The 13,269-nt window shown below is 45.2% G+C and overlaps 1 protein-coding gene across 7 annotated transcripts in view; it reads left to right on the top strand.

Moving 5' to 3' along the window:
* The window catches only part of ITPR2 (inositol 1,4,5-trisphosphate receptor type 2), a 4,412,221-nt gene that overhangs the window by 29,102 nt on the left and 4,369,850 nt on the right, over window positions 1–13,269 (top strand). For all 7 annotated transcript variants that reach the window (XM_069628470.1, XM_069628469.1, XM_069628465.1 and 4 more), the window contains exon 2: window positions 11,879–11,949. Coding sequence is in view for 6 of the 7 variants with exons in the window: in XM_069628469.1 (XP_069484570.1) it covers window positions 11,879–11,949 (71 nt within the window). In the remaining variant the exon portion in view is untranslated. The remainder of the gene's footprint in view (window positions 1–11,878; window positions 11,950–13,269) is intronic.

Genomic DNA, 13,269 nt, shown 5'->3' with positions numbered 1-13,269 from the left:
GAGAGATAGCAATAGTTTCGTCCTTAGAGAAGCACTTGCTTCCGCCACCCTAGAAAGCAACAACCCAACCAACCTGGCAGATTGCTACCACAAATGCCTCTCTTCCACTATTGATGCACTAGCTCCCATTACAACCAAAACTCGTAGAACAGATAAACGCACCAGCTTCTGTTTCAACAAGGAACCAGTCTCCCTGAGGCGTACAAAAAGAGCACTAGAGCACCTACATAAAAAACCAACACCTTAGACTCTGCAACAGCGTTTAATGATGCCAACAATATCTACAAAAAAGCAATAATATCACACAAAGCTAACGCCCTTAATCTGCGGATTACCAATGCCTCCTCTGACTCCAAGGAGCTCTTCTCCATACTCGGAGAACTAGAGAATTCTTGTCAAGACACAGCACCCGTCAGCGCCAGCAAAACCTGGTGTACTACAATCCAAGAAGCCCAAGCATCCAAAATAATCCTCCTACAAAAGAAAATCGGCAATAAAAAAACAAATCCTTGCAGGCAAAACCCCTCCCACCATCCCAGAGGATCCTTCAATTGCCAATCCTAGCGAACCATTCTACTTTACTCCCGTCTCACAAAAGACTGTACTAGACACCATAGCCAAGCTTAAAGCATCGAACTGTAAAGAAGACCAATTCCCTCCCCATTTAGTAAAACTCTGTGCCCCCACACTCACCCCCATTATCACAGAATTTGTCAATGCCTCCTTCAGCTCCAATATAGTCCCAGCCAGCATTAAAAAAGTGTGGGTGACTCCCTTCCTGAAAAAGCCATCTCTAGACCCCTCCATCCCCACCAACTACCGTCCAATAACAACGGTCCCTTTCCTATTGAAAATAATAGACAAAATAGTATACAACCAAGACCACCTAGAACAACACCAACTACTAGGCGCCCGACAATCAGGGTTTCGCCCAAACCACAGCACTGAAACATCACTACTGGACCTGAAAATACAAATGGATGCCACTAGAGAATCAGGCAAACTCTGTCTCCTAATGCTATTAGATCTATCCGCGGCATTCAATGTAGTTGACCATGACAAACTCTGTGCCACTCTGTCCAACAACTTCAACTTTTCCAACAATGCACCAAATGGGTCAAATCCTTCTTAGCCGACAGAACATCAAGAGTTTCCATTGGCAAAGAGTTGGCGGACCCCATACTAGTCCCCAGTGCTCCAGATAAGATTTTGAGGTGGGAGTATTTTACGTATGATTTTTGAAATTAGAGAGTAAATGCAATTTCAAGAGAGTAAAAATGAGTTTTCTCCTCTGCAAGAGAGTAAAACGTATCCAACATATACACCCAGTGCATATGTAAAATCAGACCCGTAGACAAAAAGAGTTGTAGCTCAAAGTTGTCTGGCTTGCCTTTAACCATTTTATTACACTTGTGGAAAATATTCTGCCATGAAATAACTTGTAAGTACAAGTGCACACATCCAGGGGTGCACCTGGGGTACAATTTAGACAGGGCTAACCCTTCAAATGTTGGGAGAAGCACTAACTTCAGAGACGGTGGAGGGATGGCAAACTTACTTGTGTAAGGGCATTTAACTTCTTACTTGTAATGAGACTATTCTAGTGCAGCTTCAATGTTACAATCAGTTAACTCTCTCTTTTAAGTCTGAAACGCCCACTTCTTGCAGATCCTGAAGGTCCTAGAAAGTGTCCAAATGGCAGATGGTGTGCAATGAAAGACTCAATATCATAGCATAACGGGGACATTGCAGAGTGGGGGGCAGTACTCTGGACGGCCCAAACCACTTCAGTTGCTGGGAGCAACAGGGGAGAAAATGTAATGTTGGTTCTACCATAGTCTGCATACTAGAATTTCTGGTGCACTGACTGGCTGGTGGGACTGTCTTCCTGCCAAATCCAGTGTTACGAGATTGGATGCGGGCCAGTGCAGCAATAAAGCATATATATTTTTTTAATTTTTTTATTAGCTTATAAAAACCTTTAAAATAATGCATTTCCATGCGGCAGTATTGGAGCTACTAGCAGAGGAGCACCCGCGTACACCAATGTGGCCCTACACTTATTAAAACTGTCCTAATGTAGTAAGGGTGTACACGAAATCATTCATAAGCACTCCATTTTTTGCAGTTGAAGTTAGGGTGAGATTACAATATTTGCCCAGGATCACACACTTGCGCTAAACAGCGAAGCAGGGATTTTAACCCACTCTTTCAATTTGGGCATGGCTACTTTCTTCCATTCCATACTTACAAATATTTAAGTTTTGGGTGTCAAGACCTACAAAAATACTGTCCTATAGAGTTTACTTGCAAAATACCCAAATTGCATAGTAAAGCATCATGACAACATGTAAATCCTTATAGCAGCATGTTGGGGCAAAATAATATCACTACCTTTATTTTCCACATCCTGAATGGAAAACGATTTGATGCAAAAGAAAAATATCCTGATTTAGCCACTTTATTTTCAGCGCTATAAAAACACACCAAAAAATAAGTTGTGCGCATGACACACGGTAACGGGGGGCATGGGGACACAGAGACAGTTAAGGGGGGCGGAGGGACATGACACGGTAACGGGGGCATGGGGGCAGAGACAGTCGCTGGGGAGGGCAGGCATGACACGTAACGGGGAGGGCAAGAGGGCACAGGGACAGTCACGGGGTCGGGGGGTGCATGACATGGTAACGGGGGGCATGGGGGCAGAGACAGTCACGGGGGCGGGGGAGGGCAGGCATGACACGTAATGGGGTAAGGGGGCACAGAGACAGTCACGGGGGCGGGGGGAGGCAGTGGAGGCATGACACGTAACTGGAGGGCATGGGGGCACAGAGACAGTCACAGGGGAGGGAGGGGAGCATGACACGGTAACGGGGGGCATGGGGGCAGAGACAGTCACGGGGGTGGGGGAGGGGAGGCATGACATGTAACATCTCCATGCCTCCTGTGGATCAGTGAAGTGGATTGTCTTGCCTTTGTGTTGGATTTTCAACTGTGCCGGGAACAACAGTCCGTATTTCACGTTCATCGAGTGTAGCTTCCTTTTCAGATGTTCAAAGGACTGTCTGGCCCTCTGGACTTCGCGGGTGTAATCCGGAAAAAAGGCGATCCTGGAACCATTATATGTCACTGTCCCTTGTGTCCTGGCCATCTGTAAAATGGCGTCTCTATCGCGGTAATTGAGAATTTTTGCAATAACCGTTCTTGGGGGAGCCCCTGGAGTTGGTCGACCGGTGGGCACCCGGTGCGCTCGTTCCACCGAGAAGAAGTTCGAGAAGGTCTTCGGGGCGAAGAGGTCCGCTAGCCATTGCTCCAAGAAGAGTTCCATACTGGGGCCTTCTGTGCGCTCCGGCAGGCCCAAAATGCGGATGTTATTGCGTCGGGACCTGCCCTCTCCCTCCTCCACTCGGGCTTCTAAGGTTCTCAGGCGGGTTAGTGTTTGCGTGAGTTGTTGGTGCACACCCCCCCATGTCATCCTCCACATTGGATATTCGCTGCTCTGCTTCTCCTGTCCTAGATGACAGTTTTTGGAGGTCGTGGCGAAGAAATGAGACCTCAGTGGAGATAGCATCCACTTTTTGTTCCACCGAGGAGCGTGAGTTTGCGATTGCCGCCATCACGTCTTTTAGTGAGAGGGCTTCCTCCATTGGGGGGGTGGTGTTTGTTTCGGTGTTCTCCACAGTTTGTGTCAGTTGTGAGCTTGTTGCGTACTGATCCATGGTGCTCTGCGTTGCGTTTTTCTTGAATCTTTCCTTCCCCATGATGTGGGAGTTCCTCAGGGTTGTGGACGTGGGAGCTAAAGCGTCCTATCCTCCCACGGCGTCGTCAGGGCTTTCCCCCGCTACCTGGCAGCCCCTGCCTCACACCCGTTATGTTGTTACTTGGTCGATTGTATCTTCGTCTTCCCCAGGGCATCAAGAGCTTGTGGATTGTGCTCGGAGCCCGACGCAGGCGAACGCCCGTGGGGAGCACCTACTTGCTGTGGGTCGTCCCTTTGTTGTTTGCCCAGCCGCCCTGCCTGTTAGTTGGGCAAAAGCACCGGGTGATATCGCAGGCCAGTGTCGCCGTTAGGTAGCACGTAGTCGCGGTCTCACAGCCGTTCCGGCATATCAATATGCTCCCACTAGAGTCTCTCGTTGTGGGTCTGCCTGCAGCTGCGGTCCGGTGGGCAATGCGGGATATTGGGTTGTGGCAGCGTCGGCGTACCAGAGAAATACGCAGTACCCCTCCGTTGTTCCCTCCTTGTCCTTAAGGCCTGCAATTGCGCCGGACGCAGCTCAGATTGTCCACCCGATTTGCGACTGGTTGTGTGCGCGGTTGTGTCCACAGTGGCGCAATTCCAGCCGGTCTGTCGCCCGCTCGTTTCGCTGCTCCTCCCTCGGGGCCCTCACAGCCGCGCTAATATGCCGGGAGGGGGGGGGGAGAAGGGGCCACTGCGGCTTACTGTAAGCTTGATGCCGCCGGGGCGATCGAGCCGGCGCTCATTCCCCCTCACCAAGTCCCACGGATCGCTGCTATTCGGGGTGGCGGCGTCTTCTCGGGCCCCTGCCGAGGGAGCGGCGCAGGGTGGGTGGGGGTTATTCTCCCCCCTCGGGTTCCTTCAGTGGATCGGGCTCGGGGGCTCTGCGGCCTTCGCTGTGTCTCTAGCTCCTCTCCGACGCGGTGGCCATCTTGCTTTGCCGGAGGGGTTTCCCTTCGTTTCTTCGATGCAGATATTTCGTTCACCGCGCCTCGGTTTTGGTCCAAACCTTGGTCGTTTGCTGTCGCCAGGGTCCGCTGCACAAAAATGTCTTTATTTCTTCTGAACGAGTTCCCGAAGCAAAGGATTTTCTCAGGATATTTCGGGCGGCCACGAGAGCGCTCGGGGATCACGTCTCCATTGCGCGCTCGCAGGCCACGCCCCCCGAGACACGCTTTATTGAAGATTTGTCTGATTTAATGCTAAGGATTTCTCAAGACAAATCCATATTGCATATAATCATGGGTGGTGATTTGAATTTGAATTGCTTATGTGTGAAGTCATCAAAGTCTCAACCAAGACTTAAAGTATGGAATCAATTCATAACATGTCATAATTTCGTGATGCTCAATGGCTCGTGTGCGTCTGACATTCCCGCACATCCAACATGGAGGCAGGGGAAAACAGAATCTGTAATTGATTATTTATATGTGAGCTCTTCATTATTCCCATGTATTGCTTATTTTTGTATTGTGCAATCTGATTATAGTGATCATGATCAGTAAACAGTCAAATGGACAACGTGCAATCCACCCAGGCAGATAGAAAGAGAGTATGGTTTAACAAATCTGACCACCAATGCGAGAAGCACCAGACTATGATGCTCGGAAAGGCAGTTGCATGAATACCATGATTATGTACAGAATTGCGTGGGTTTGACCAAACGGGGTGAGTCATTGGATGATTGTTATTATACAATGATGCCTTACTTTCTTGATGATAAGAAAGGAAAATTGAGTTTTATGAAACCATCTATACACAAATATAATGATGAAGTGAAAAAGCGTATAGGATGGAAAAAAGAAATGCTGCAAAGCTACCCATGGTATTAAGAGGGCCCACACTAAACAAGATAAAGACACGGTACAAAAACTGGTTAAGAGCTAGGCGGGCAAATTTATACCAGATAGATGGTCAAAACATGCTTAGTTTAATACAATCCAAGAATTCTGCAAGAACATGGGCGATTTTGAATGGTGCTGTAAATGGACCACAAGGGCTCATTCAAGGCAATAGCGTCATGGAGTCTGACTGGATATCTTAATTTGCTAACTTGTATGCTCAACCAACAAATAACGCAAGTTTGGATTCAGTCGAGTTCTCAACTAAATTTAATTTGGAATTCGATCTATTAGACATCCAGTTATGTATTAATTCTATAAGTCGGTCGAGAGCGTGTGGCCCAGATGGGCTGTCAAATAAGACATTAAGACAAAGCCCTCAGATGTGGGCCCAAATTTTCTACAATATATTTACTATGGTGAATGCTTCTCAAACCATCCCCCAGTCATGGAGACACTCAATTACAGTACCAATTGACAAAAAGGGTAACCGTCAGGCTCCTAACAGCTACCGGCCAATAGCATTACTAGACGCACAAGGGACGATCTTTACGCGTCTTATCTTGAAAAAACTTAAATATTGGGCCCAAAATACACATATGGTAGATCCTCCCTAAGCAGGTTTTGTTACAGGAGTGGGCACAATACCTAACATAACGATCCTGAACTTAATCAAGGATAAGTGTGCAAATCTTGGTCAATCAATTTATCTAGCATTTGTTGATTTTAAAATAGCTTTTGATTCTGTGGCCCACTTGCTACTATACCAGAAACTAAAGCATTACAATTGTCCCGATACTCTACTGGCCCTGATTTGCTTGCTCCACTCTAATACGTTCATGCGAGTAAGATAGTATTCCATCTAAAGTCAATCTGCTTACATCCGCACACAGAGAGGTTTGAAACAGGGATGCATTTTAGCATCAACACTATTCAATCTTTTTATTTTAGACATAGGTCGTGCGTTTCAGAATATAATTTGTGATGCTCCAAAATTGGGTTCTTATCATCTGATAAACTATCTGCTTTATGCAGATGATCTTATTTTGCTATCCAAAACTCTGAGTGGCTTACAAAATATGCTGAATGCACTAAACCTGTATGCAGTGGAAAACAATTTGGTGATTAATACAGCAAAAACGCAAATAGTGGTTTGCAAACCAAAAAAGCAGGTGAAGGTTAACTCCTACCAGTGGTATCTGGGAAGTGAACAACTTGAAAAAGTTAATACGTATAAATACCTGGGTGTTATGATTTCCAATTCTCTGAGAAAGAATGACAATGAAATGGGAATCACTCAGAAATTACTTCCTCTAATCGCCCAGGCAAGGTTATTAACACATAAATATGCAAAATTCTCCTACTCCCATATACTGCTATTTTATAAACAAAAAGTGACTCATATCCTCACGTATGGGGTCGAATCTACACTACCTAAACAGCATAATTTTTGGGACTGGATAGAATCCAAGTTTTGGAAAAAAATTCTAAACATTCCTATGTCCATGTCCAAAGCCATATTGCGTTTTGTATTGGGTTCGACATCCATGTTTGCGCAGGATCAATGGAAGAGATGTGCGTTGTTTAGGAAATGTCTGTTAAATATTGGTTCCTCAAATGTTGTCGGAATATTAGCAATTTATCTAGCTACTACAAATGATTCTTACTCCAAGGTATGGACACAGAATATTATAAATACTCTAGCAGATGCTGATATTTCTCTAAACATTCTGTTAATTAATCCGGTAAGAGCTAAAATGAAGTTATTCCAAATGGATTGGATTATAACGATCGAGCAATGTTCTAGAATGAAAGATTTTGATATATCGACATTTGGGCATAAAAAATTAGGAACAATGGCCGGGTATCTACAGAAATATCCTTCTCCGCATATGCGCAATCAATATCTGCGCTTCAGATGCAATTTATGGCATACTAGATCAGTATTGGCAACAAGAAAGCAAATTCCAGAGAATTACATTTTTTGTAGATGGTGCAAAGTACCAACACAAGAAGAAACCCTAAAGCATTGTCTAATTGAATGTCCTAATCTTGATGATCTAACATTTCTTCAGAATCACCCATGAATTATTGCCTATGAACTATTCTGATGCACGGAAATGGTTATTTTCGACCAATAAGCTAACTTTTCAAATTGCCATTGTACAATACCTGAATGAATTGTTTAAAACAGAAGAAGTTGCAAATTAAGAAGTACACTAAAAAAAATAAAGATCTAAACTAGATGGAAATCTATATTATACATAGGAGGTAGATATGTTCTGATAAGTAAATGTTTGATAATTGCTCCTGAAAAGGAAATGTATAAATGAAATTATTATTATGGCATTGCCAATATACTGTATTGACAAAATTACAAATTTTAATATTAGAATGTAAAATGTAAAAGTTATGATGTTTGATTATGTTGTAAAAATTTGAAAGGCTCAATGAAATGAACTAACCAAATAAAAAAAATAAACAAACTAAACTAAACTACTGTTGGTGACTTAGCAGCTTAGGATTTTTTCATGCATTATGCCAGACAACTGATTGTAAATGAAATGGCATTTTACCCAAGTTTTTGCAAAAGCTGCAGTAAAATCCACCAATTCAACAAATTATAAAAAATAAAAAAAGAATCTGTAGGGGCCACTCCTTAATTCCTCCCATGTCTGATTCCGGCTTGCTTGATATTCGCGAAGGCCACTTTGCAAAAAAATGTGCCCCCTTGTGAGGACGCAGTCTCACAAGACTCGGATGCGAATGTGCGCCCCCCCAGCGCATTGAACGAGGCGAGACAGCACAAGCAAGGGAGAAAGCGGACGCTCCATGGTGCTCCTCCAGGCTCTGCGGCCTGGGCCTTTTACAATCAGGGTCCCTGGTGAGACTGGCGCCGGTGTCATTTTTTCCGGTAATTGCCCAATTGCGGGCGCCGGATAAAAGATGCTCCCCATTCCCATTCGGCACCATAGGGCTGAATGGGAACGGTGCCGGTGCATCCTTAATGCTGTGCTCGCAAGTGCCTTTCTGCCCGCCAGGTCCAACCTGGCGGGCAGAATGGCACCCGCGAGCACAACTCGTAGTTTGGCAGTCCGGGAACTACGTTACCGGCATGCTTACCGGTACCATAGTTCCCGGACCGGCAACCTTATAATGTGGCCCAATGTCGATCCTTTTCAGTGTTCCATTCCAATGGTTCTTTCTTTCTTGCTTTCTTTGGCCCAAAAGGGTCTTCAAGTGGGTACCATTACAGATTACCTGGCAGCGCTGTCTATTTTCAAGCGCTTGACTGAAGAATGTTCTTATTTCAAGATTCCTTTAAATACCTAGTTTCTAAAAGGGCTCACAAATGTGTTCCCGCCGTCCCCTTTTCAGGTGCCGGTTTGGGATCTGAATCTAGTCTTGAAATTCTTGATGGGTGCTCCGTTTGAACCTTTGCACTCTTGTCCTTTGAGACTGTTGACCTTCAAGACAGTTTTCTTGATTGCAGTTACATCTGCTCGCAGAGTGAGCGAGTTTCAGGCACTTTCGTCTAAGCCACCCTTTAGTCGAAAGAATATTACCAGTTGGTAAGTAACTTGTTCTTCTGCTATATACATAAGGCAGTTGCTTCACTGCTCTGATAGTCTCTTAATTGTCCGGAGGCATTCTCAGCAGGGACCCTGTTTGTAAAAGGCCCAGGCCGCATAGCCTGGAGGAGCACCATGGAGTGTCCGCTTTCTCCGTTGCTTGCGCTGTCTCGCCTCATTCAAAGCGCAGCGCCGGGGGGCGCTCATTCGCATCCGAGTCTCATGAGACTGCGTCCTCACAAGGGGGAAAATCTTTTCGCAAAGTGGCCTTCGTGAATATCATGCAAGCTGGAATCGGACATGGGGGTACTTAAGGGGTGGCCCCTACAGATTATTTTTTTTATTTTTTATAATTTGTTGAATTGGTGAATTTTACTGCAGCATTTGCAAAAACTTGGGTAAAATGCCATTTTATTTAGAATCAGTTGTCTGGCGTAATGCATGAACAAATCCTAAGCTGCTAAGTCACCAACAGTAAGCAGGAGCATTTTCTAATTCACGTTTATGAAGCCTTTCGACAACATATGTCAGCATTTCAATGTAAAACACAATGAATGGTGCATGTACCCACTATGTATGCCAACACAGCCACTGTAATATATTTTCATAGTGCAATGGCTAGCAATATATATGCCAGTTTTGTCACTGTAATGAAAATGATATCTGTGCCCAATATATACACCAGCATAGCCATAGTAAAACACTCTTGTGGTGCCTGTTCCCACAATAAATGTCAACATTGCCAATGGAAACATGTATTAGTGGTATCTGTACCTACAACAATAAATGCCATCACTACCCCGTAAAACACATTTTCATTCTAAACTGCCAGACGAGTCAGCCTTGCCATGGACAGACACACGGTCTCACAGTCCCCCACACCCTACCACATGCACACCCCATTTTGTTTGTATTTGCCAGCATTCTGCCTCCCTTAACATGGTCCCTTTGGCCTCTACCCCACCTCCACTTAAAGCTACACACACACACACACACACACACACACGCGCCTACACCTTGGGAGAGTGACGGTTTCAGAGGCCTCAGTATATAGTCAAGATAATGCCACGTGTCTTGGACTAAGTCAAGATAATACCACCAAAAATCGTTTTGGATGCACTGTGAGGCGGCACAGGAGCACCCCATCTTACTGCAGGGATCCGGCAAACTTTGTGTTTGGTCTTTTCCTTGGTGGCGGAGCATGCACGCATGGCCTATTGGGCATGCGCAACAGGTTGTTCCTTTAGGGCGAAAGAGTGTTCCTGTACCTTTCTATTAACTTAGTTTTGGTCCGCTAATCTGATGGCTCCTTCATAATGTGCAAAAGGGTGGAAATGCACCTTCCATTATGGATGAAAGCCCCTATATTTTACACCCACACGCAGTTTCTACATTTGGTTCATTATGTACAAAGACCACATGATGTGCAATAACAACCAGCTGCAAAATAAATCATTCATCAACGCCTCATTTAATTTTGCTAGTTGCGGACTTGTGTGGCACAAATCGAACTACGCCATACATTGGGACACACGAAAACTGCTCCGAGCTGTAAGCATTTATAGAAAAAAGTCACAACATGGTTGTAGTATGTGTTGAACTTGAAGGCCGAATCCTATGAATGAGCACGTTTGCCGTTTTATGCAGTTCACTTGTTCGCTGTTTCTGGCAGGATTTTACAATTTAACTTTTTAGCTTTTCAGATAGGATACTTGCTTTGGAACATTTTCGTTCAAGTGCCTGGATTCCGGAAAAGGGAAATATTGGGGCTCATTCTGAGTTGGGCGGTCCGCTAAAAAAAAGTGCCAGTATCCGAGGATACCAGCACTTTACCGGACTGCCCGACTATGGGGCTAAATGCTGTAGGTAAACCAGGCACCCTACCAGCCAAAATAAAAGACTTGTTACCGCCACCGGCATTGCCTGTGGTGGTAATAACGCCAAATCTCCTCATGAAGCCCTCCATGGGGATCATTACGACCCAGGCGTTAACCATGGCGCTATTAGCGCCATGGTTGACGCCGGTATTTTACCGATTGCGCCATGGTGGATGGCGGAATTACGGCCCTATTCCAAGGTTGGCGGGCCGGTAATTCCCCATTCACCATTGGCCCTTCCCCATTCCCATTTTTGCCCCCATAGGGCTCAATGGGAATGGGGAAGGCGGTAATTACGGTACCGCAAATTGCGGTACCGTAATTACTTCGAAAGTCCCTTTCCGCGTTCCTTCCTTAACGGCTGGTAAAACCAGCCGTTAAGGTGGGGACCCGCAAAGGGACCTCGTAATTAGGCGGTAAGGGGTTAACGTCGCCGCCACCTTTTACGGTGCCGTTAACCCCTTACCGCCTGGGTCGTAATTAGGCCCCATGAATGGGGATCAACGCCGCTCCACTACAGCGGCAATACCGCCGGACTGGGTGCCAGAAACGGTATCCCCATTTGCCGGTATCCTGGCGGCTATACCGGCAGGATCGGAAAGAGGCCCATTGGTAGGTCACTAGACAGTTATGTTGAATTATGTTGACTGGATTTGGATAAATCAGTTGGAGCGTTTCACACGTCAGCTTGAAAGTCACATGCGGCTGACACGTGGATAAAGCATCTGCATAACAAATAAACACTCCAAGGTGTTAGCTTGGCTGTCTTGAATAGTTGCACGTCCAGTTCACACGAAGTTCCCAAAGAATTTATGTAAACTCATACGCATCTTTATCTTATTTCCACAGATTAGTGGATGACCGATGTGTTATTCAGCCCGAAGCTGGAGATCTAGCAAACCCCCCAAAGAAGTTCCGAGGTATGTACTTACCATTTCCTAGTTCTGTGCATCATTCTTTTTTAATGCTAGAGCCCCCACTTACAAATGTGTTTGGAATAATAATGGTATCTAGAATCACTAATCTTTTGACCACTATAACAACCAAGGGGCTATGGAAACCACAGTAAATGGTGAGGCATTAAGGAAGTAAGAAAGATACCACCAGAATTATACAAATAAAGCCCCTGATGATGGTTTTACGTTAAACATGTTTCTTCATGATTCTGTGCAGACCCCAAAAACAATGTATCCCCAGCTGCCAACCCACAGAAAAGTGTAGGAATTCTGGGAACTCAGAAGCTCTTCTCATCGCATTTATCGTCCAGTGAGTTGTGCTCAAGGAAGTGATTAACTAAACACCACGTGGTGCACTGTCATACACTTACGATTCACACGGAAATGAACCGCCTCCTTGTTTCTCAACATCATTTCCCCACCGCCCTTCTTTAAAGCAATTTGAAGTGTCTGACGCATAGCCTAGAGTGCGCCACCAAACATTTAGAATAAGTGAATGAACAAGAAAAAGTAAAATCAAAATAACAAAGATTGATTGCTGCTAGTATTGATGAATAAGAATAGGGAGTCTATTAATGGCAGGAAGGCAAGTATCAATGAACTCAACTCTTTTCTTTATTTCTCTCGGCTGAAAGAAATGCATCCTTTAATGAACAACAACACAGCTCCTGCTTGAATCGAGGTTCTTTGTGGTGTGCATGTGACCCTCCGCTCCAATTCCTACAGAGCTGGTCTCCTAAATGCGTGTCCTTCCTCTTTTCACCTTTACTCTGACCAGGCCACCAAACGAGGGAAAAACAATAGCAGCGAACTCTGACAAGTAATAACACCTTGAATGAGAAGAACTGTTGGCTTGAGTAAACCTCTGCTGAAGATCCAGCAGTAACACTAAACAGGTAGGGTTAGACCTGTGGGACTATACTCGTCTCTGTGCCCTTAATAGACTCCTGACTCTCCTTCAGAAATACTAATAGCAATCATCCTTCTATGGCCTGACCCATAAGCTTTCTATTATGCAAGTTTAAAGCATAGCAATATACACCTGAGACACATGGCACAATGGATTTACAATAGGCTTGATTGCATATGTTGTGTCGAAGCGTTGGCTCTGGGCTACAATTGGCCGCCACAGCAATTCCTTGTGTTGCAGGGGACCTGGTGTGTGTAATCCCGCCTTTGTAGTCGGGTAATTAGTTGGGGTAACGTTTATTTCCTTTTTGTCCTCAAGGAGCCGGCAGGTGAAACTGGTCCCCTCAAAAGGCCTCCTTTAAAGGCCATGAATAC

Source organism: Ambystoma mexicanum, chromosome 12 (genome assembly GCF_040938575.1).
Source record: "Ambystoma mexicanum isolate Mex_15411 chromosome 12, UKY_AmexF1_1, whole genome shotgun sequence".
NCBI lineage: Eukaryota > Metazoa > Chordata > Amphibia > Caudata > Ambystomatidae > Ambystoma > Ambystoma mexicanum.
The sequence above is the reverse complement of the archived record's forward strand: the minus strand, read 5'-3'. Positions and strand labels throughout refer to the sequence as shown.